This window comes from Carassius gibelio, chromosome B12 (genome assembly GCF_023724105.1).
Source record: "Carassius gibelio isolate Cgi1373 ecotype wild population from Czech Republic chromosome B12, carGib1.2-hapl.c, whole genome shotgun sequence".
NCBI classification, from domain to species: Eukaryota; Metazoa; Chordata; class Actinopteri; order Cypriniformes; family Cyprinidae; genus Carassius; species Carassius gibelio.
The window spans coordinates 6,470,698-6,494,675 of record NC_068407.1 but is presented as its reverse complement, the minus strand read 5'-3'; the positions used below and the strand labels follow the sequence as shown (position 1 = coordinate 6,494,675).

Genomic DNA, 23,978 nt, shown 5'->3' with positions numbered 1-23,978 from the left:
GATGAGAGACCAGCAAAAGCAGAATTATACCCTGTCATCGCTGCAGGCCCTCTTATTATACGTGTTTACACCATAGACTGTACAGGTTTACACTAGAACAAGGGTCTGTGTCGCGTCGCGTGCAAGCCAAGGTAACGTTATGTGTTTAGATAAAGTTTTGACATTCAAAATGCAGTAAAACATGGCGGCGCCCATGACATGGAAAAGACTTGTGTTCTCTGGGTATACTCCTGCTCTCTCCTGGGTTTTTACGAGGACAACCTATCGCTTTTTCAGGACACATGAGCGGAGGAGAGGGTAAATGACAGCGGTCGTTTGCATTACACAAAGACAGTCGATAGAAATCGCGTAATATCAAAGTCAAGCGTGTTTGGCTAATGTTACCTTGTGGTTGTGTAAAGGAGAGATCATGAATTAAATTGTGGAGTTAGAAATGTCAGAGTGAGCTTGAGAATACGATCCGTAAACATTTGACCAGTAAAGTTGGTTGCTGCTTTTACTCTACTAACGTTACTATCCATTAGCGTATTTCCAGTAAACACCGTTATGTCTTTTCTCTTAAAGATATAGTTCACCCCAAAATGTTTTGAAAGTAAATGGTTACTTTTTATCATATTATTTTGTGTTCCACGGGGAAATTCAAGTCCTGCAAGTCTGAAACTGGATAAGGGTGATTAAATATAACATTGATATTGAAATAACCTTTGTTTTTGGGTTATCTAACCCTTCAATGAGCGCTTAAACTGCACGCTTGTTATTTGGATAGTAAGTCAACGAAATAAACCGAGACTACAGGCAGATTATCAGATATGGTTTGTCAGCACCTCCTTTTATTAAAATAATCTTATTCAGGCATATATGATCTGACAGCTCAGCTGTACACCAAATTCTTGGACATTTGTTCCTGTTAACCATCATGTAACCAATATTGCATTCTTTTTCGTAAGGAAAAATGTGGCCCAAGTTGGCCTTTAGTTGATCAGATTTTCTTTCTGTTATCAGATGTGCATTGCAATGAAAGAGGTTCATTCAAGAAGACTTTAAAGCACTGGTTTACAAAGCAGCCATTCACTGCTTGCATTCTTCTGAAAATGTGGATTTAATCAAATCAATCTGATATAAGTGGAGGCCTTTTCCTGAAATTTCTAAACTTGTATTGGTCGATATGATATCTGTAAAGGGCATGAAACATGGGTCTTGTTTTGATACATCTGAGAGACACAGATAGATAACTTGAATAGATTCGTAAACTCACCCACGACTGACCTTCGCATTGTTTTACGCTCAGTCTCCGCAGGGTCATGGCGCCCTCAGAGGCGCCTCTTTTCATTTTGTTTTCTCAGGAGTTATGTGAGATCTACTGTAGTGTGCGGCGAGACTCTGGGTTCTGTGAAGAAAAGCACTGTCTGGGCTGTAGAGAACTCAGTGTGACCTTGGTGTTTGGCAGTAGATCTGAGTGAAGGGTTGCCGTTTGAGACTTCATGCTGTGTCATACAGACCATATTACTGCCTTTGTCTTCAGAACACTGTTGCATTTGGAGCTGGACTTAGGGCCCTGTTCTGAATAGTTAGAAATCAAGTTTTGAGAATAAGAGTTGTTAAATCTTTTTTTTTTTCAGAATCAACTTTCAAATGTACTGGTTTATATTGCACTATATATATTATATTATATTGCGACTCTCTAACATTAGTTTTTGGTGTAATTACATGTGCTAATGAAATGCTGAAAAGTATTCATGTGTTAGTTATTATTCTGAAAACCAGGAAGCAACAATAAATATTTTGTTTTCAGATTTCACATCAGATTTTCACAAAAATAATTACCATTATACAATTTGTTTTTAAAAATGTAAGTGTTATAAGTGTTTTTTATTTCAATTTTTTTTTTGGTCCAAACATTAAAGCAAAAAAGAGCACTAACAGAAATATTAGACTTTTAATTTGCAAAAATAATTGAAAGTACCCTGCTGTGCACCATTTGGGGTCTTTTAAAGAAAGATACATTCTGCAAAGTGACAAAGGTGTAATGTTACAAAAAAACCTGTCAATATCAAATCAAATGAGATTGTTTTGATCGTTCTATTTATCCAAAAATCCTTAAATCATAAATTAAAAATCTTAAATCTTACATTACTTACATCTCACAAAATCTTACATTTGTAATAGTAAGAGAGATTTCTTGAATGCCAAATCAGCATACTGGAATGATTTCTGAAGGATCATGTGACACTGATGACTGGAATAATAGCTGCTGACAAATTCAGCTTTGTTATCACTGGAATAAACTGCTTTTTTAAAATATATTTAAATAGAAAACAGGGTAACACTTTAGAATAGGTAACACTTGTTAACTATTAACTACAAAATTTCTCTCAATAAATTCTTAATTTGCTGCTTATTAATAGTTAGTAAGGTACGGTAGTTGTTAGGTTTAGGTATTGGGCAAGATTAGGGATGTAGAATAAGGTCAAGTAGAATAAGCCATTAATATTTTCTTAATTAGCACTAATACATGGCTAATATTCTGGTAATATGCATGCTAATAAGCATCTAATAGGTGTTGCCTTTTCTAAAGTGTTACCGAAAACAGTAATTTTAATAATATTTTACAATATAACTGCTTTTTTCTTTTTTGATTAAACAAATGCAGCCTTTCACACACAAAAAAAAGACATAAAAAAAACTAAAATAGTGTATATTATGTTTATTATATTATGTTGTTTTAGATCCAACTGGAAACAAATACCAAGCATCAGTTCAGTATTTTTTCAGCTACAAGATTTGACAATATTTACTAATACCTTAAAACAGAAACAATAGTTCATTGTGTACAGTGGAAGAGGTTTGCCAGTCTTGGATTCAGATTAAAGGTTTTCTCCGCCCATTAATTCTCTTTCACTTCCTGTCATAATGTAGGTCCGCTGTGCTGCTCTTGGCCCCTCTCCTGGCAGAGGCGGACTCAGCCCCCCTGGCCTCCTCCAGACCCCCAGGCTTCACCGGTGTCCAGGGCCTCCACTCTCGATTCCACTGGATGGCTGATCATGTACCTGCTTTCAGAGTCCCTGGGGGCCGCATACGCATCCTTCACTCGCCTAATGAGTTTTATCAGGCTATGAAGGTATGCGAGTGTGTGTGTGTGTGCATTTATCGGGTGAAAGCCAAGTGATTGCACCTTCAGAGAACTGAATTGCCAGTAAATATGACTATACGGTTGTAAAAAAGAAATCTCTGAAATCTTATTACTAACAGATATTGTCTAACCCCAATTAGTGCATTTCTATTTATAGTCATATTTATATATACATATGTCATTATGTAAATATATTACATTGGTTGATACTTACGAGAAGACGATGTTTTGTTTAATAAAACAGGTGGATCTGTGCCAAATGTCCATTCTAAACATCATAATTCATCTATTGTTGTTAGTTTTATGATTTTTATGAGTTTTTCCTGTAGTTAGATATTTAATAGGTTTATTGTATTGTGGTAAAAAATGATAAAATAATATTTGTCTCTTCTTTTTATTTAAAGTAGTTTAATCTTGCCATGAGAACAGCTTTAAATTTTCATGTTGCTTCTAAAAAAAATAATAATGTAAGACTAAAAATTTAATTTTGGTCAAATGCTTTTTTTTCTCTCTCTCAATTTCAGAAGGTTGTCTAGCTTTGTTTATGTAGAAAATTGTTTTATTGTCTTTTTTATCAGTTTGTTTTGTCATAATATAGCTTGTATAAAAAAAAAAAAAAAAAAAAGCTTTACTCAGTGTTTCTCATTCAGTTTTTCTGTTCTTCTTGTTTGCCAAGGCTCGTATCAAGACAGCCAAGAGTCGTGTGGTGATGGCATCACTGTATCTGGGCACAGGACCACTAGAGCAAGACCTCGTATGTAACCTGTCTGCACACGTTTACTGTCGCTGACCAGCAAATAAAACATAGCCCAAGAAGAAAAGGCTGTTTTTGTGCAGTAGACTGTGGCCTGATTAAGAATTTTACATAAGAGGAAGCTGCTCAGGGAAGTTTAACATATCTCATCTTCAATGTTTTTCCACTGTAAGATTAAGACATATTAACAGTAAGTAGCTCATGTCACAACCAAAGTCAGATATGCAAGCATATTCTGAAAAATGAACTCAGCAGAATTTAATTTTATCAACAGAATTTGATCTGGTGGTGTTGCTAAATCTCAATCTAAAAGCTGAATCACCATCTCAGTGTATCTACAGTGCATTTCCTTGTTCAAATCAACATGCAAAACCAGCCAGACAAGCCATAAGCTTCCTGCAGCAGAAATACATCAAAATGTAAAAATAAAAATGGTGCAGAAACTTAGTTATTCATAGTATAGTGTATTTAGTGACTTTCTAATTTCTTTTGAAGGTGGATTGCATGGAAAAGGCATTAGAGCGCTCACAGGAAGATCATGCACCTGATCTCAAAGTGTCTTTTCTGCTGGATTATACCAGAGGCTCGAGAGGTCTGTTTTATTTTTTTTTTTTTTTTATTTTTTTTTTTACACATTTCAAACACACATGCTCAGGCTTTGTTTGGACACCCAGCAGTGGGGATGTCCAACCCAAATCCTTGGAGTTTTTGTTTTTGTTTGAACTATGAAAACATTTGATTTCATACACAGACATCTAAATCACAATAAGTGGTTTTCACTAGTTTGTTTATTTATGGTCGCACTGAAAAGAATGACTTAACTGATCAATTTCAGGCACAGCATTTGTGTGTAAAATACAGTGATGCATCTCATGAATTATGAAGTCATTGCTACATGTATCAGATGGATCTGATTTCATTAATTAAAAGACAGTATAGACCATCAGTCCCAAAAATCTGATTTCAAAACCAGATTAGATTGTGTGCTGTGTGAACAAGGCCTTCCATTATTACTTATACTTAAACCTACCTCTGTATTATTCTTTTACTTCCTTTGAACTGCATTTTGCACATAGCTTGATCTTTTCGATCACTTGCCTATGAAGCCATCAGAAGAAAATAATCCCTGCAGGAAATCCCCTGCTAATGTGTTTTTCCCTTTACGAACACTGACTAACATATGTACGCCATGTCTTTTGATATAATTGCATGGGTGTAATTTTGCAGGATTTCCAGTTTTAGTAATTGTAGGTTGGAGTTCAGACCTCCTCCCTGTTTTTCCCCCCCTTTTCTTTTACCTTGCAAACTACTTGACAGGAACTGTTAGTCATTCTGTTGCTGTACAACTCACCCAGTGATGTTGTAAGAATTCATAATCTAATATTTCATGGTAACTGAAGCATCATATTGCAGCATAGATCTTCATTTTATTTGTTTAGGTTCTGCTTGATCTCCTTTTGACAAGGCGTTCACAAAGAGAGAGGTGGTTTTTTGCACTGTAACTGTAACTGTTAGCAATGCAAATGAGCAGTGACATAATGTGACGCCTACCAATATGAGTGCACCAAGGGGTCAAGATTTGGTTAGTTAGCAGTGTCCCATTCTCAAAGCATATTTCTCCTTTGAAAGCCATAACAGTAGCTGTGTATTATTTTAAAATGTTTTTTAAAAGAATTATTTTAGGCTTTAATTTTGTTTTCAATGTAATAGATGTAATTTATTCCTGTGACGGCAAAGCTAAACGTTCATCAGCCATTGCTCCAGTCTTCAGTGTCACATGATCCTTCAGGAATCCAAATATCCAAATTCTAATATTTTGATTTGCTGCTCAAGAAACATTTCTTATTATTGTTAGTGTTGAAAAAAAGTTGTGCTGCTTATTATTTTTAATGAATCAATGCTAATATTTTGGATTATTTGATTAGTAGGAAGTTAAAATGTATAATTTTTTATTTAATTTATAATTTTCATTAATCATTACACAAGTTTTGAATGTCCAAATAGTAAAAAGTTGAAAAGGACTATTTTTACATCTTTTGTTTTTGGTATCAAAGCTATATAGCTTGCTATTGTTGCTTGTGAAGGAATTGGAAGGAAATATTTGTTCCAATTTTTTTTTATTTGTTTTACATATTTACTTCAATAAAGAAAATACAAAACTAAACCTTGCTATAATATGATATAATCTTATATAATATAATACTGCATTGTCATGACAGCAGCCTCCATTAACTTTTAGTGTGAATTTCCCTTTAACGCTTAATTAAGTGTATGCACTGACTCATTGCTTCTCATTTCCCCCTTTGTTGTGTTTGAATCTAAAGGTAAGCACAATTCCCGCACAATGTTAATGTCACTGCTCCAGCGTTTTCCCGAGCAGATGAGAGTATCCCTGTACCACACACCTGACCTGCGGGGGATGCTGCGTCTTCTGGTTCCCGAACGCTTCAATGAAACCATCGGGGTGCAGCACATCAAGGCATACATTTTTGACAACAGTCTCATCATTAGCGGGTGTGTACGAGTACATATGTCACAGCAAAAGCAGATACAACACGCTTGCAAACACATGTTATGGCTGCGTAACTAAAATATACTTGCTATGTGAATACCATAAATTCTCTCAAAATATTCCCATAGCTATTGCTCTTCATGGTTCTAGGTTGTTTTTAGACCATATGGAGCTCATGCAAACAGCCTCTGCTCAGTGGAGGAGGTGAATATTTGTTCGCCCACTCTTGAGTGTGATATGATCATATCTCATACAGGGCCAATCTGAGTGACTCCTACTTCACCAATCGTCAGGATCGCTATGTACTTCTGGAGGACTGCGGGGAGGTGGCTGATTTCTTTGCTGAACTCGTGGGAGCCGTGGGCGACGTGTCACTGCAGCTGCAGCCTGACAACAGTGTGCACATGATAGAGGGAATGGTGCATCCCTACAAAGGTAAGTGTTTTTTAAAGAGAGGGATCTGTTTAAACAGATGCCGCTTCCTTAAATATAAAAAGTGATGTAAGACAATGAGAGGGGATTTTAATAATAATTCATTATAGCATTCATTTGTATATGCTTTCTAAAGGAATTAAAGTTATGTGAGTTAAAAGCCCAAACACATTCATAAGATGCTAAACACAACTTCTGTAGCTTGGAGGCTGATTGTGAGTGATAGATTGTGGAGGATGCAGCTAACTACCATAATCTGGCCTACTTTAGTGAAACTTTATATCATTGTTCCACCACTACAAACCAAGAACTCAATTTGGCTTTAAAATCCTGAAAGTGCACTCAAACACAATGTCTAAAAATGTATCTATTAATTGTTTTATATATATATAACCTGATTCCAAAAAAGTTGGGACACTGTACAAATTATGAATAAAACAATGCAATGATGTGGAAGTTTCAAATTTCAATATTTTATTCAGAATACAACATAGATGACATATCAAATGTTTAACCTGAGAAAATTTATAATTTTAAGGGAAAAATAAGTTGATTTTAAATTTCATGGCATCAACACATCTCAAAAAAGTTAGGACAAGGCCATGTTTACCACTGTGTGGCATCCCCTCTTCAGTCTGTAAACGCCTGGGCACTGAGGAGACAAGTCGCTGATGTTTAGGAATAGGAATGTTGTCCCATTCTTGTCTAATACAGGCTTCTAGTTGCTCAACTTTCTTAGGTCTTCTTTGTCGCATGATCCTCTTTATGATGCGTCAAATGTTTTCTATGGGTGAGAGATCTCTATTCCAGTCTGGCCATTTCAGTACCCGGATCCTTCTTCTACACAGCCATGATGTTGTAATTGATGCAGTATGTGGTCTGGCATTGTCATGTTGGAAAATGCAAGGTCTTTCCTGAAAGAGACGACGTCTGGATGGGAGCATATGTTGTTCTAGAACTTGGATATACCTTTCAGCATTGATGGTGCCTTTCAAGCTACCGATGCCTCACACACTCATCCAATCCCATACCTTCAGAGATGCAGGCTTCTGAAATGAGCGCTGATAACAACTTGGGTTGTCTTTGTCCTCTTTAGTCTGGATGACATGGCGTCCCAGTTTCCCAAAAAGAACTTCAAATTTAGATTTGTCTGACCACAGAACAGTTTTCCACTTTGCCACAGTCCATTTTAAATGAGCCTTGGTCCAGAGAAAATGCCTGCGCTTCTGGATCATGTTTAGATATGGCTTCTTCTTTGACCTATAGAGTTTTAAACAGCAACGGCGAATGGCACGGTGGATTGTGTTCACCAACAATGTTTTCTGGAAGTATTCTTGAGCCCATGTTGTGATTTCCATTACAGTAGCATTACTGTTTGTGATGCAGTGCCATCTAAGGGCCGAAGATTACGGGCATCCAGAATGGTTTTCCGGCCTTGACCCTTACGCACAGAGATTGTTCCAGATTCTCTGAATCTTTGGATGATATTATGCACTGTAGATAATGATGATAACTTCAAACTCTTTGCAGTTTTTCTCTGAGAAAATCCTTTCTGATATTGCTCCACTATTTTTCGCCGCAGCATTGGGGGAATTGGTGAACCTCTGCCCATCTTGACTTCTGAGAAACACTGCCACTCTGAGAGGCTCTTTTTAAACCCAATCATTTTGCCAATTGACCTAATAAGTTGCAAATTGGTCCTCCAGCTGTTCCTTATATGTACATTTAACTTTTCCATCCTCCCATTGCTACCTGTCCCAACTTTTTTAGAATGTGTAGCACTCATGAAATCCAAAATGAGCCAATATTTGGCAAGACATTTAAAAATGTCTCACTTTCAACATTTGATATGTTATCTATATTCTATTGTGAATAATATATAAGTTTAGGAGATTTGTAAATTATTCCATTACTTTTTTACTCACAATTTATACAGTGTCCCAACTTTTTTGGAATCTATTTTATATATATATATTTTAAGACAAACATCTTGTTATGTTATATATATATATATATATATATATATATATATATATATATATATATAAAATAAAAGAGGTAAATGCAAAAATGGCCCTGGCCCTGTTAACCAAATATGAAAAAAAAAAGGTAATAATAAATAAATAAATTTTAAAATAGTTGCTGTGGACATGCACTGAAGATATAACAGTTTTTGTAATTAATGAAGGAATATTCATAGTATAAAATAGTTTCTGTTTTAATTTTTATTCATGCAAAGTGGCTCATTGCTACACTGTCACGTGTATCAGTTGGTTAAAATGGGCCATGTGGAATGAATATCTATTATTTATTCAGAGCAGCCACTGTCTTAAGTGCAAGTGATCAAACAACTTCATCAGCATTTTTTGGCCATAACGTATTCCTGATAAGAGAGATGATTGACACTTGTGGTTTCTACCCGCTCTGACAGACATGAATCAGAGGTAATGATGGTAAGTCACTCGTTTTCTTGTAACACCAGAATTGTGGTAACACATTGAGTAACAGGAAGCTCGGAGCCTACTTGCTAGCCTCAGGTCTCTGTGATGCTGAGCTTCAGCCATGACTCTGTGTGTCTTACACTCCCCAGGCTCAGCGAGTGAATGAGTGATTATGCTCATTCAGCTTCACTCCATATCCGTAACCCAGCGCCGTTTGATGACATAATTGTGGTAGAGCGGGGCCACAGTTTGTCACAGATCCCAGAAATAGTGCAATGATGTCACCTTACTGGTGGTAAGTGATCTGTGCTGAGAGGGTAGGAAAGGAGAGATGCAGGAGTATGATAGGTTCGGGAAGGAGCTATTTGGACCTTGATACAGTCTGTCAAGACAATGAGGTCGACGGGAAATGATGGACTGATAGCCAACAGTGAGAATAGTGATGTATGACGGTAAAAGGAGGACAATATCAGACGAAAAGCACATGCACTCGAGTCAGGGTGACATTTCTTTATGCAGCTCATCTGCGAATGTATATGTTCAAAGAAAAAACCTTATCTTCCAGTAAGAGTTACTAGAACGCTGGTCCATTGAGAAGCTTTTCCGCTGAGTCTGCAGTTCGGTCCTGCCCCTGTATCTCCAGTAATTGGATCCTACAGTTTGTCGGAAAGAGCCGCTAAACTTCGTGGCCCTGTTAACTGGATGTGTTTGGACCTGGAGGCTTGGGGTGGCTGGCTTTGCATCTGTGGGGAAAGCCCCTATCCTGCTTTAAAGGGCCGTTTATTTGTTCTCCGCTGTCCACGCATATTTGCAGAGGCTTTCACATTTTCTTGTTCTCTGCATTTAACAAACTGAATATTCCTGGTGGCCCTTGCTGCACATTTTCCGTGTTAACCAAATAAGCTAAGACACCATGGAGCAGCAGTCTTCTGCCATACATTACCAACATGCAGTGTTCTACCCTGAAGCTAATTAATTATTTACAGATTATCTCTCTTGCTATGACTCACCGTGGCACATTATGTCTAGCAGAGGCGCCAGGGTTTGACAGAGCACCTTTCCAGACGGTCAGCAGTTATTGACCTGTGTCTCTGAGGTTTTGATCATGCATTTTCAGGATCTCGCATGAGAAAATACCTGATAGAATGGATTGGATTGGAGGGGAATGGATGGCATGTCATTTCGCTTGCTTACCTGTTCAAACAAGTGTAAACAACCTGTTTAGATCAGTTCTGTTTATCATTACTGTCAGGTATTTTACCTTGATTGACGCACAGCACCTTTTCAAAACCTAATAAGTTATGCTGCTATGCTAACTAAAATAGAACCTCTTAAAGGAATAGTTCACCCAAAAATGAAAATTGTCATCGTTTACTCACCCTCATGTCGTTCCAATCCTGTATACATTTCTTATGTTGAACACAAAAGAAGATATTTCGAAGAACCAAACTGTTTGCTGGTCCCCATTGACTTCTATAGTAAGGAAATAAATACTGTGATGTGAAGACCATAAAACCAGTAATTAGGGTCAGTTCTTTGAAATTGTGATTTATACATCATCTGAAAGCTGAATAAATAAGCAGATTTGATAGGATAGGACAATATTTGGCCGAGATACAACTAGTTGTATTTTAGTGCAAAAAAAAATCTAAATATTGAGAAAATGGCCTTTAAAGTTGTCCAAATGAAGTTCTTAGCAATGCATATTACTAATCAAAAATAAAGTTTTGATATATTCACGGTAGGAAATTGACAAAATATCTTCATCAAACATGACCTTTACTTAACATAATAATACTTTTTGGCATGAAAAAAATCAGTAATTTCGACCCCTATCATGTATTGTTGGCTATTGTTACAAATATACCTGTGCTACTAATGACTGGTTTTGTGGTCCAGGGTCACATTTGTAATTTTTATTTTAAATAATGTTTTGAATGTTCTGGTCATCAAACAAAAAATCCTGAAAAAATGTATCTGTTTCCACAGAAATATTAAATAGCTCGTCTGTTTTTAACATTGATAATAATAAATGTTTCCTGAGCACCAACTTGACGAATTAAAATAATTTCTAAAGGATCATGTGACAATGAGGTCTGGATTAAGGAGTATTGATTATTCAGCGTTGCCATCATTGGGATAAATTACGTCCTAAAATAGATAGTAATAGAAATGTTTATTTTAACTTCAACTAATGTTTCACAATATTACAGTTTTTACTGTATTTTTGATCAAATAAATGCAGCCTTTGTGAGCATAAAAAAACATTCAAATCTAACCTACCCCAAACTACGATAAGCTAAAATATGTACTGAGTTCACAGAAATGTCAGATAAAATAGTCCAATTTAACTTTATCAATCTATTTGTATCTGTATTTGTTTTAAGTGAAGGAAATATATTTATAATCATAATTTAGCTTTTAATGCTGTTTTGTATGCTTTTAGTCACTGATCTCAACACAGTGCATTATTGTGATCTGTGCAACTGAGCTTGAAATGCTGCCTATGTTGGCAGCTGAATAGTTTTTGGAACACAGTCTAAATGTGTCCAACATTTAAGCATTTCAAGTGTTCAAGATGTGCTCTTTCTGTGGTCTAACAGGTAACAGAGCCGACTTTTCTGTACTGGCACAGAGACGGATCAAGGAGGTGGTGAACACGGCCCGTGTGAGGCAGACCATGCTGGAGGCAGAATGCTCAGAGGTCCCAGACTCGGAGGGAACGGTGCCAAATGACACCTGGATCTTTCCACTTGTGCAAATGAAGCCCCTTGGCATTCATCTGGATGAACAAGTAACCAAACGACTGCTCACAGAGGCAGGTGGAGACTCAGTCGTCTATCTGACATCGGGTTATTTCAACCTGACGCTCACTTACATGCAGCTGGTGCTAGGTGCGGCAGCAGACTACCGTATCCTCATGGCCTCCCCAGAGGTAAATGGGTTTTTTGGAGCCAAAGGAGTAGCAGGAGCAATTCCTGAGGCCTACGTTCACCTCGCCCAACAGTTCTACAATAAGGTGTGCATTTTTTCTACAGTTTAACACAGGGCTGGGCAGTATGATGTGTAAATACCTGTGTTGACAGAGATGAACACTTAAGTGGAGACAACTCTGTCATTTATAAAAGAAGCAATTATTTTTGTCATGCCACCCACGTCTAGTATAGACATAATGTAACAATAGGTTTTTTTTATGGTTGCCCGGCACTATTACAAATTGCCACGTTAACATATAATTCAACTGATTTGTGAGCTTACTGTTGCATATAGTATATTGGCTATTTTATAACCACCAAAATATTTAAAATGTTTTTTTTTTTTTTTTTTTTTTTGTACTCGGGCCAAACTTCTCATAATTTAAAAAAATAAATTATAATCATTTGATTTGTGTCTAAAAAGTGTTTCATTCTAGATGATCAATTTAAGAATATTGCAGTAAATCGTGATATACACTAGAGTTCAAAAGTTTACAATTTGGGTTTATAATGTTTTTGAAAGCTACCTTCATTTGGTCCAAATTTTTTTTGCCATTTTTAAAACTTTTTTTGTTAACTATCATTTAAAGCGTAATTTATTCCTGTAATGGCAAATCTGAAATTTCAGCAGCCATTATTCAAGTGTTCAGTGTCCCTTTTACCTTTCAACATACACATGGTTAATTTCACCTCATCTAGTTTCCGGATTTATTATCACAAACACACTCTCTGCATTATGAAAACTGGTAAAACTCAAAAGATAAAACAGTGGCAATTTCATTCTATTAAAACAACAACAATAAAAAGACTTTGTATTGTGGCACAGAGGTTGCATAAATGCATTTATTTGGCAACCTCAATCACCTGAGATCCATGTTTGGATTTATTACAGTTAGTCGGTGTGAAGGTTTGATGGCAGATTTAGTTGCAGCCAACAGTGCAAACGACCATTTTGAACGAACACAGACACCGTTTTACACTTTCATTTGAGAAGAATGTCTCGGTGTAGATCAGAGGTGTTCAAACTCGGTCCTGGAGGCCTGGGGCCTGTACCATGAAACTAGATTAGCTGGCTAGTCAGGTAAGTTTCAGGTTAGTTTGCACCAATCCTGGGTTTTAGGTACCACGTAAGTGGCTTGGCTTTTAGCATTGGCATTCATTGCTGTAGTAACTTACACTCCAAGGCTAACCTGCTCCGGGGCAGGTTATGTTCTGGGTTATCAGATGTGAGAGAAGTGACACATTTCTGACACAAAGTCACTCCAGTTTATCTTGCTCCAAATTAAAGGTCAATAATGCTTAAAAAATATATAATTTTTTAATGATAATTACAGAGTCATTTTATGACTCATGTAATTATTGTGAGTCATATTATTATTATTATTATTATTATTTATATTTATATTTTACACACAAGCAATTTTAGTTTAACAGTTATTATAAATCATTTATTTTAAATATTAATGTATACAGATTAGAGTTGTTCCGATTCCGATACTAGTATCGGAAATATCTCCGATACCACAACAAATTCTGGCATCGGCATCGGCGAGTACATGAACCCATATACCGATCCGATACCATTTTCTTAAAAAAGACCTAGTTATGACCGCAAGCTTTGCCTAACCGCTGCACGGTTCTTCTTCGCTGCTCAAAATGCATTGAAAACACAGGAAGTTGTGCTGTGTTGCCACAAGCAACCCCTGTTTAGAGCAGCGAAGAAGAAATGAAAACGCGTTAGCAGCCCTGATCTATATATGACTGGATCACTCATCACATTCTAAACTGCCAAAAGACAGTGAAGCCGCTACTATATTATAGATCAGTGGTTAGCAGTATGTCTCTGTAGTACCGGTAGTTACAGACTCTCGAGTATATTCAGTACCGGCAGCTGCGTTCAGTCGCTTCCGTGTAAGTCAAAACGCAGGGCTCCAGACAGTAGCCGAATATATACTAGTGTCTGTGAATATTAAACTGCAAAATACTATTTAAATATTACTCCCGCAAAATCTACATCTCTGTGGGTGACTGGCACAGATGCGCGAGAGCTCGCTGTTTTGTAGTCTCTGCTGTGTGTCATGAGGACACGAACGCATAAACCGTCACTTCATGAGAATTTACCGTTTCATTTGAGAATACTGTCATATCATAAACACAGACACTCAAAGATCTTCATGGCAGCCCATTAAAATAAATGTTTGGTTTACATGAGTAAATTGACAATATATAAAGCTACTGTTGTAGCCTACAGTAATAATAATACATCTCTATAATAATAATAATTATGCCTAGATGGTTGCTTGTTTTTTACTTGTTAGAGATTATCTGATTAATAGATCTTTTTTTATATTCCTAGACTTATTTGTTGCAGTTTTTTTATACAGTTATATTGTAAAACTTAAATACCTTTTTTAGTTTGCGGTGTTAGATTTTTGGCTGCATTTGAAGTTCTTTTTTGCATAAGAAAATAAATAATACTGTCAAATTCATGTTAGATAATAAAAATACTGTAATAAATACAGTAGTTCACCATGTATTTGTTCATGTTTTATTGAGGGATCTGTCTGAAGCACACCATAAAAAAATTCTAGCAATTTACACAGGGCTAGTAGTATATACAGCTGTATATACAGATACACACCCAGGTATCGGATCAGTACTCGGTATCGGCCGATACCCTGAGCCCAGGTATCGGAATCGGTATCGGGAAGAGAAAAAGGGTATCGGAACATCTCTAATACAGATCATGTAATATTAATAAGCTGTAGTATCAAAATATTGCACTATTTAAAAAAAATAAATAAAAAATCTGACCTTACACATTCAATTCTCTATCACTATATATTTTCAAATGTATAAACTAAGTTAACAAGTTTCACTTGTCACTGCACTGATAGAGCAAGATTATTTATTTTATTTGTCCTCCTTTTTTTATTCTTCAATCTCTTAACCTTTAGCAAAACCTTTAAACTTTAGTTTTGAATCTCGCTGGGTCTCTCGCAAGAAGTAAAACAAACTTGCTTTGTGTTGCAAGGCTCGTGATTGGCTGTTCGCCAGTGATGTCACACATTCATGTGCCTGCACTCAGCAAGACTCAGAATCAAAGCCTGAGTTGACAAAGAAAGTTGATGAATAGCATCATGGTACCAACAAAACCGGATTGGAGAGGTTTGGTTTTGTCAACTGAAAACTAATTCTGTAAATCTGAATTTGTTCAGCTACCATCATGGTACAGGCCCCAGGTGTCCTGCAGAGTTTAGCTCCAACCCTAATTAAACACACTTGAACCAGCTAAACAAGCTCTCACTAAGCATACTAGAAACTTCCAGGTAGGTTTGTTAAGACAAGTTGGAGCTAAACTCTACGGGACACCGGCCCTCCAAGACGTCCTCCTGCTGTAGATTAATATACTCTAACCTACATGTTTGTTGCTGTTTTTAGCTGTTTCAACATTTTTTCCATAGTAAGAATGGGTGCATGTGAATAGTTGCCAGGTTTGTTAAAAATCAAACTGAAAAGTGTCCTTTTAAGAGAGAAGCGCTTATAGAGGGGTTTCAGCTCTTGACATCTGGCAAACCCAAGTATGAAAACTTTTTTTTATATAGGAAAATTTTGGGTTAAATAGTATTATTAGTGTTTTAGATAGTGATAAATGACAGTGTTGTCTCTGCCATCTTTCCGTCATACTGTAGTTTTCTTTTAACGAAATTATCACTATTTTGCAGTTTATAATTGTTTGTTCTGTGGATTGTGTTGCAGAGACAAATGCACTGAATTAGCAGGGTTTAAGTCCTGCTGTTTTATAACCATCAGAATATTTATTTTTTTAACGTTTGTTCTTGTGTTGTTGGTTTTTCTTAATCATCGTGCTCGTTTCAGGTGTGTCAGCTGGGTCAGCAGAGTCGTGTCCTCTTGCATGAATACCATCGCCCAGATTGGACATTTCATGCTAAAGGTACGTGTTTATCTTCTGCACTGTTTTCTTTTAAGCACTGAAGTGGATCAGCCCAGTTCCCAAAAATTGGGTGTAACAGGAAAGCTCATAATTTAATGCGCAGAGCAGGTTTCCCAGCACCTCTGATTGAATAGCCTCAAGAGCGCTTCCTGGACAGCTCCAGGACACAGAGGCTGCCAGACACATGTGATGTTTTCCCTGTAAACCAGAGGTATGCTTTGGCCACGTTTTCTGGCTGTTGTTGGATGTTAAGCTATTTCAGCTTTACTGTTTCAGTATGTTATTTAAGACAAATCAAATGCACTACTGAGCCAAAAGCAACTCGATCACCACTGTGTTATTTCTCAAACTGCTGTGTGTGTTTGAACTGTGAGTGATTTTTAGTTTGCTTTAAAAATGCATGAATTCATTATAAATTTGACGTGGTTGTTCATATGGCTTTAACTGAGTTTCCTCATACACTTTAATAAAGCCCCTGACATGAAGGGACAGAATAAAATAGTGTCGTCTGGAGAAATATAGAGGCTGGACAAAACCTGAGCAGCGTCAGTGGAATTCAATTTCAAGCTCCTGTTGAGAAGTCTGGCTTATTAGATAAAGACTTGTCATGCCGTCATTTCTTGTAAACAGTGGAGCTGAAGTGGGAACAGACAGGGTGCAGAGGTCCCCACAGCTGAGCTACAGAGAGAATAAATGATCATTAGCATGCCGTTCTGACGCTGGCCTTCAACCTACACGAGGCCCACGTGGCACCTCAGGATAGAGACAGTGAGGTGGATTTAATTTAAGACTTTTGCACTGTGTCATGCCGTAACTATACCTTTCTGTCACCAAAAAGCGTGTTTTTCTTTTGGCAGCCGTTCAAATTTGGCAGTAAGTAGGTTGTTTACTTCAAGTGGAGTCACATGTCAAAACCATTGAGATAAATGTTCAAGTGTACAGCGCAAAGAACTTGTCAAATGCCAGGAGGCAGAAGATTTTGGACCAATTGCACTTTCTTTTCAAAAGAATGCTTTTGGGAAAAGTCTCTTATGCTCAAGCATCATGCATTTTACTTGATTGAATTAAAAATAGAGATTTTATGAAAATTATTATTATTGTTACAATTTAAAAAATGACAGTTTTGTACTTTTACTATGTTTTAAAATGTACTTTATACCTGTGATGGTATAGCTAAATTTCAGCAGTCATTTTTCACGTCTTCCATGTCACATGATCCTTCAGGAATCATTCTACAGTAATGATTGCTATCACTATCAGTTGTTCTGCTTAATATTTTTTAGAAGCCATGATAAAAAAAAAAAAAAATGATTTTTTTGATGAAATGAAAGTTGAAAAGAATACCTTTTTATATAAAATTGTTTTTGTAAAAATTGATTGATTTAATGCATCCTTTTCTAAGCAAATGTATACATTTATTGAAGTTACAAATTCACCCTAACCACTAGTTTATGATCAACAACGTGGTCTATAATAAAATTACCCAATGCCATGACAATGAAAAAACAGTTCATGGATTGTGTTGTGAACTTGAATTTAATCTGATTAAGCATAAAGGCATTTATAATCATGTATGAAGGTTAATTCCTGGATTTGTGTGCGTAAGGAAGTCCTCCGGAATTAATTTTGAAGTATTGATGAGTGTCACACGATGAGTGTCACACGATGATGAGTGTTTCAGCACCTCAGGCCAGGGTGGTTATGTTTGGCAAGTGTTTGAAGTGGCAAGTAATTCCTGCTGCCTATTAATAGAACATCTGTTTAGTTTATGTACATGATTGGACTGACATTTTGGTTTAGTTTTTTTCCTCTAGTGTGTAGTCATGCATTGTTGACTGTGAAAATGAAATGTTTTCTGTTGTATGGACACCACTCCTTTTAAACCCACATGACCAGGAAACATAGATACTGACACTATCAGCTGCTCTGAAGCATCTGCCTTATCTGCATATTTGTCAGTTTGAAGGCACCAAGGATATTTTTAGAGTGGTTTGAGTCACAATAAACAATTGTACAGTAATATGAAGCAATTATCACTATTACTGGTCTGAAAAGTTACATATCAGGGTATTTTTCTCTACTCTTCACAGGTCTGTGGTATTATGTGGGAGGAAGAGAACGCCCATGCCTCACTCTCATTGGCTCCCCAAATTTCGGCTATCGCTCTGTGCACAGGGATCTGGAGGCTCAGATTGCCATAGTAACAGAGAATGAGGAACTCCAGATGCAACTGCGACAGGTTGGACTTCCTCTGCACTTCCACTGTTTCCTACAGTACCCCATAAATCTTGGGTTGTGATGTGTTTTAATAGTTGTTAGTACTAACTGTGAAGTTAATGGCTGGTCACTGTTGGGGCTTACGGGAAACACAGCTGTGCTCCACACATTGTTTCAAGTGATTTGTTTTATTGCAGTTTAAATGAATGTAGACCAATTTATGTTATCACCCTGCTCTATAAATCTTTAAAGGGATAGTTCAACCAAAATTACCGTATTTTACGAGTATAAGTTGCACTTTTTTTCATAGTTTGGCTGCTCCTGCGGCTTATAGTCAGGTGCGACTTATTTATCAAAATTAATTTGACATGAACCAAGAGAAATGAACTAAGACAAATGAACCAAGAGAAAACATTACCATCTACAGCCTCGAAAGGGCGCTCTATACTGCTCCGTGGAGATGGTAATGTTTTCTATTGGTTTTTGGTTCTAAATAAATGTGACTTATACTCCAGTGCAACTTATATATGTTTTTTTCCTCATCATGACGTATTTTTGGACTGATGCGACTTATACTCAGGTGCGACTTATAGTCAGAAAAATATGGTATTCAACCTAATAATATCTTATTAAATATCTTAATCTGTGTTCAGAAGATGAATGAAGGCCTTACGGGTTTGGAACGACATGAGGGCGAGTCATTAATGACAGAATGTTCATTTTTGGGTGAACTATCACTTTAATGGTAGTGTCTTTAACGTCGTAGCTTTTATTTTACTAGAAAGCAATGGGGGTCCATTTATCTTTCTTATCTCAAACAGCATTGCATATAAAGGATGTTCCATAAACATTAATCTTTACTGGTCGTTCTGGGAACAGAGGCTACTATAAAGTCTAACTGTCATCAGTTTTTATAGTTTGTGAAATGTCAGGTACCTGTAATCTTCACTTATCAGGTGATAACAGATCAATTAAAATCAGTTCTGTAGTAATCTTGGTCTGAGATGACACAGCACTTAAGATAGCAAGGTTTAAAAAATCTAGATAGTTTAAGTCAAATCTTGTGTTCTGTCTTATCCAGGAGCAGGAGATGTTGTACCAGAGTTCAACGCAAGTGTCAAACTCCACGTTTAATCAGCCAGACCGCCGTGTAAAGCTGTGGGTGAAACTGGTTACTCCACTCATCAAGAACTTCTTCTAAAGTTCAGCAGGCCTGAGGTGATGGATATCTCCCTGTCTGAAACAGGTTGGTTGCTGACGGTCATTTGAAGCATGTTTTAAACCTATCAGGCGTATTTAGTGTTAGTTTCAGACATGAGCGATTCCTCCTGGAGCGGCTCAGGCCAAACTGGTTTTTATTGTGTAAAAGCTGGTTATTAGCTGCTCGACCTTGTTCCAAAGACCATCTTGACCACCTTAAAGTCAACATGAACCTTATCTTAATATTTGTTCTTGGTCGTATTGTTAATGATTCACCGATGGCGGTAATTCCAAAGAAAACATTTTCATCCTAATCTTTCATCAAATGTAATAACTTGCACATTCTATGCCTTTTCCAGCGACGTCACTTAAGCTGAGAGGGCTATTGGACAATGTTAACCAACAGCACCAAACATGCAATTTAGGTTCTGTTTTGGTGGTAACACTATAATAAGGATGCATTTGTCGACAGGAAATAAAATTTGAACTTATCTCCTAAATTCATGTTATAGATCGTATTGTGAGCAATTCATCTGTGCATGTTTTTTAAAACAACAAAAAATAAAAAAAGAAGACCCTGTAATGTTTCTTTAAAATAACATAACTGGATCTATGGGTGAAAATGACAGACTTCTATATCTTGTCGTATGATAATTAACACAAAGTATTGTTCATTGTTAGCTCATCATAACTAATGATTGATCTCAGTGTTAATGTAGTTAACAAATAACTATTAATCGTTTTAGCAAACAGTCAGTTTTTCACGATCCAATCGATTCCCAGTGGATAAAATCATGTCTCACCTATTTCTTTTTAGTTGATTGTCCTGTTTAATATGCTAATGTCACATAACTGAAATGAAATGGCTTACAAATGGCAATTCATGTTGACTTTAAGCTGCTGTGTGTAATAACCCGCTACCATCTTAAGCCGGATTTTCCAGCAGGGATGGTTCGGTGGTATCGGGTGTTATGTGCATTTCATTATGTTGAAGCATAAACGAGGCATTCGCATGAAATGCTCAGAAGGTTCTAGCCTAAAGCAAACAAAAGCAGCATTCAGCATTTTATTCCACTTCCAAACGAATGACTTGGCTCTCTTGTACTCGGTATAGTCAGACTTTCCCCGAACATGGATATACAAAACCCCAGCTTGCCAGACAGCGGGTTCTGAAGAATTTACATTGTCACTCCAGTGGTTCCTTCAACCCAAATCCCCGTCACACAGCCCATCTAGAGCTAGCATGGTCAGACCACAGCATGAATCTGGCCATTCCAGTGCTGTCAGGCCCAGACTTCAGCTGCACTGGCAGTGACCTCCGCGAGCCCTCCGTCGCTCACATCTGGAGTCTGTTACAGCTGCTCTTTCTACGTGCTGCACGATTCCTTCCCTCGCCTCCATTTGATTACTAACATTCTGTCTCGCTTGCGAAATGTCAGGATTTAAGATTATGTTTAACTTTGAGCCAAAGCCATTGGTATTAACAAAATGAGGCCCTTTGTACATTAATATGAAAAATTGAACTTCGCTGAAAGGTCACTACCTCTTTTCCTCGCATTTAGCAGCATGTGCAGTACACACAAAATCAGCTGAAAGCATAGCTATGTTTTAAATATTTCAATCTTTAAGCTATTAATATGAGTGTAACATAACCCGAAATGCTTCAAAATGTATAAAAATAAATAGATAAAAAAGTGACCAAATACTAAGTTGCTTCTTTTAAAAAAATAAAGCGTTTTCTCAGAACTAGTCTTCCTTTTTTTTCTGGCTGACTGGCCTTACTAGACAGTGAGTGTAATGATAGCTGTAATATTTTAATAACCGTTTTAAGGGAATAGGGAAGCCCATAGCTATAATGATAGCTATAATGATGACAATAACGAAGCAGTTGGTTGGTATTACTTTGACAGCCAATCAGAATGCACCCGATTTAAAGAGCTTGAGCATTTAAAGCGACATCGTCCGCTGGTGTAGACGTATGAAAGTGTGACTCGAGTGTCCACTGCGGTATTGGTGTATTCCTGGCCGTGTTGAAATCCATTCTGAAGAATTTTAGAAATACTTTCCCAAAATCAGTGCAGAACAGTGGAGGTGTCACTTACTGGGAAGAATTCCTTTACTATCACTTTGTCAGTGAATCACATTTATGGAAAAAACCATTACAAAAATTCCAGGCATGGCTTGAAAAAGCGTATTGAATTTGGAAAGTTATCAAAATATAAAAAACGTTATGTAATAACGATATAAAGTTGCTCATTATGACTCGAAGCAGGGTTGTCTGTAGTCAAGAAAAGTTTGATTTCATTCACTTTGCTAAGTACTCCCTCTGCCCTCTAGTGATTATTCAATTGCATTACAATGAAACCAGATGTTTTTATATATATATATATATATATATATATATAATGCTGTTTTTCCACAGATGATCAAATTGTGAGTTTATTGGGATTACCAGTAGTCAGAAAATGTAGAAATCTAGGTTTTATTTGCTATGTCCTCCGAGTGTTTTCATGCACACTATGGTTCAGTTGTTTTGGGTCTGTACATTTGTGTAATTGTGTGTGTGAAAAAAGAAATTACTTTTATTCAGCAAGGACACATTAATTTGCTCAGAAGTGACAGTAAAGACATTTATAATAATAATTAAAAAAAGTTTTTTATTTCAAATAATTGTTCTTTTTTAAATTTTCTATTCATCAAAAAAATAATAGTTTCCACAAATGCAGCACAACTGTTTTCAACACTGATAATAATACAAAATGTATAAATCAGCATAAGTTTCAGAATGACTTCTTAAGGAAAACACTGAATAATGGCCGATTTGCTTTCAGATTAATAAATGACATTTAAAAATTAAATTTGAAAAAGTTTAAGAAATATTTAGAAATTATTTTCAATGTTACTGTTTTAACTGTATTTTTGTAACCTTGAGGACCATAAGTGCCTTTCAAAAGCTCAAAACGGCTGAACTGTTGTGTATTTTGCTAAGTGTGTTCTGTGTTGATAAATAAGTAGTATTAGAGTATCACCTTTAAGATCACCTGTTTTTCTTTTCTTTTTCTTTTTTCAGGTGAAAACTGGGACTACACGTGTGATTTGTAAAAGAGGCATTTGCAAATATTGCTGGACGCAGATGGCTATGATAAAGATCTCCAGTGATGTTAGAAATCACTCTGTGCGGTTCGATTCAGTAACATTCATTCTGCTTCACACAACCTCAAGGTTAGAGGAGAATGCATGCAAATCCAGTTTACAGTATTTACTGCCAGTGTGACAAAAACACATTTGTAAGCAGTGTGGCACATCTGGACATTTGGCCATCAGTTCGATGTGCAGTGCACATGTGACACTGACATGTGTTCATATTTGAATTAATGTAAGTTTTTTTCTGTAAATATTGGTTGTTTTTTCACTTCAATAAGATGACCCTTACCATTTCTACTTTATTTCCATTGTACTTTTTTATGGCATTATTTTTGTTTGAAATTAGATTGATCTCGCACGTTGATTTCAGAAACCCTTAGTTCCCTCAGCCATGTGTAAAATTTCCATATTTCACATCCACTGCGTGAAACTCATGGAGGCTGGTTTCCGCCACAAGATTTTTATTTATTTAATGAATTAACAATTAAAACTTTTTTTTTCCTCAGCGTTCATACAACTTGAATTTCCTGAAACATCTGCAATGTAAGAAATAAACGTAGGAACAAAAGTCAACATTTTGATGCAATAACCTTTTTATTGCACGGCAGAAACAAAATGAGTACTGAAAATGAGCATATGTCTTTCATCAGAGATTACAGAAGAGCTTCAAATCCTGACTCTGATGGATTTGAGCTTCGTGTTTGAGTGAGTAATCACTTATTTATAGGGACTTCTGTAGTATTAGTTCAACATCAGTTTAAGCTGCTTTGCAGAAGTTAAAAACCATGTTGGTTTTGTAATAAAAACTGCAGTACTACCCTTCTTCTGCAGAATGTTTTAATTTTGGTGCCAGTGTGCATGGATCAAGAGAGTTCGCTTATAAGGTTTATTAACATATTGAGACCAGATGACTCTTTTGTTGTTTTTCTTTTGTGACACATTTAATTGGATTGAAATGTCACGAATGAAAGTGTTTGGAAGAGACTTTTGAATAATACCGTGTCCTGCTCTTTGAGATGAGGCCTTAAAGCCACGTCGTCTAACGCACAAGCAGCCAAAAATGTACTTTATAAAAACGTCTCTTTTTTTGGTCAATGTTTAAGTGGGTTTTAAGAATCAAAAGGCTTAAACAGTTATGGTTGAGAGTTATTTGATGTGAAATACAGATGTGCAACCTTTATTTTTAGTCACATCCACTGTAAAAAAAAAGTTGAATAA

General features: G+C 36.5%; 1 protein-coding gene across 3 annotated transcripts; it reads left to right on the top strand.

The window, feature by feature from the left end:
- Nucleotides 1-23,896, top strand: LOC127968965 (CDP-diacylglycerol--glycerol-3-phosphate 3-phosphatidyltransferase, mitochondrial). 3 transcript variants are annotated; one of them, XM_052570469.1, is made up of 11 exons: nt 1-131; nt 2,917-3,118; nt 3,807-3,884; nt 4,380-4,476; nt 6,209-6,398; nt 6,653-6,831; nt 11,873-12,288; nt 16,124-16,199; nt 18,290-18,438; nt 19,498-19,662; nt 22,687-23,896. In XM_052570469.1, the coding sequence occupies exons 2-10, from the start codon at nt 3,032-3,034 to the stop codon at nt 19,615-19,617; spliced, it is 1,392 nt and encodes a 463-aa protein (XP_052426429.1). In that variant the 5' UTR covers nt 1-131; nt 2,917-3,031; the 3' UTR covers nt 19,618-19,662; nt 22,687-23,896. The 3 variants fall into 3 exon arrangements, 2 of the variants coding, with proteins under 2 accessions (XP_052426429.1, XP_052426428.1); XM_052570468.1 differs by lacking the exon at nt 1-131 and adding an exon at nt 143-297; XR_008156192.1 differs by lacking the exons at nt 1-131; nt 19,498-19,662; nt 22,687-23,896 and adding exons at nt 143-297; nt 16,303-16,410 and having other exon boundaries at nt 18,290-18,433.
- Nucleotides 23,897-23,978: the final 82 nt, after the last annotated feature.

What these genes read in the sequence shown, in the direction of transcription:
- LOC127968965 (XM_052570468.1), top strand. Translation starts at nt 182, where the DNA reads ATGGCGGCGCCCATGACATGGAAAAGACTTGTGTTCTCTGGGTATACT. An exon ending in ACACATGAGCGGAGGAGAGG is followed by an intron (nt 298 to 2,916) that starts GTAAATGACAGC and finishes GTCATAATGTAG; the next exon opens with GTCCGCTGTGCTGCTCTTGG. An exon ending in AGTTTTATCAGGCTATGAAG is followed by an intron (nt 3,119 to 3,806) that starts GTATGCGAGTGT and finishes TTGTTTGCCAAG; the next exon opens with GCTCGTATCAAGACAGCCAA.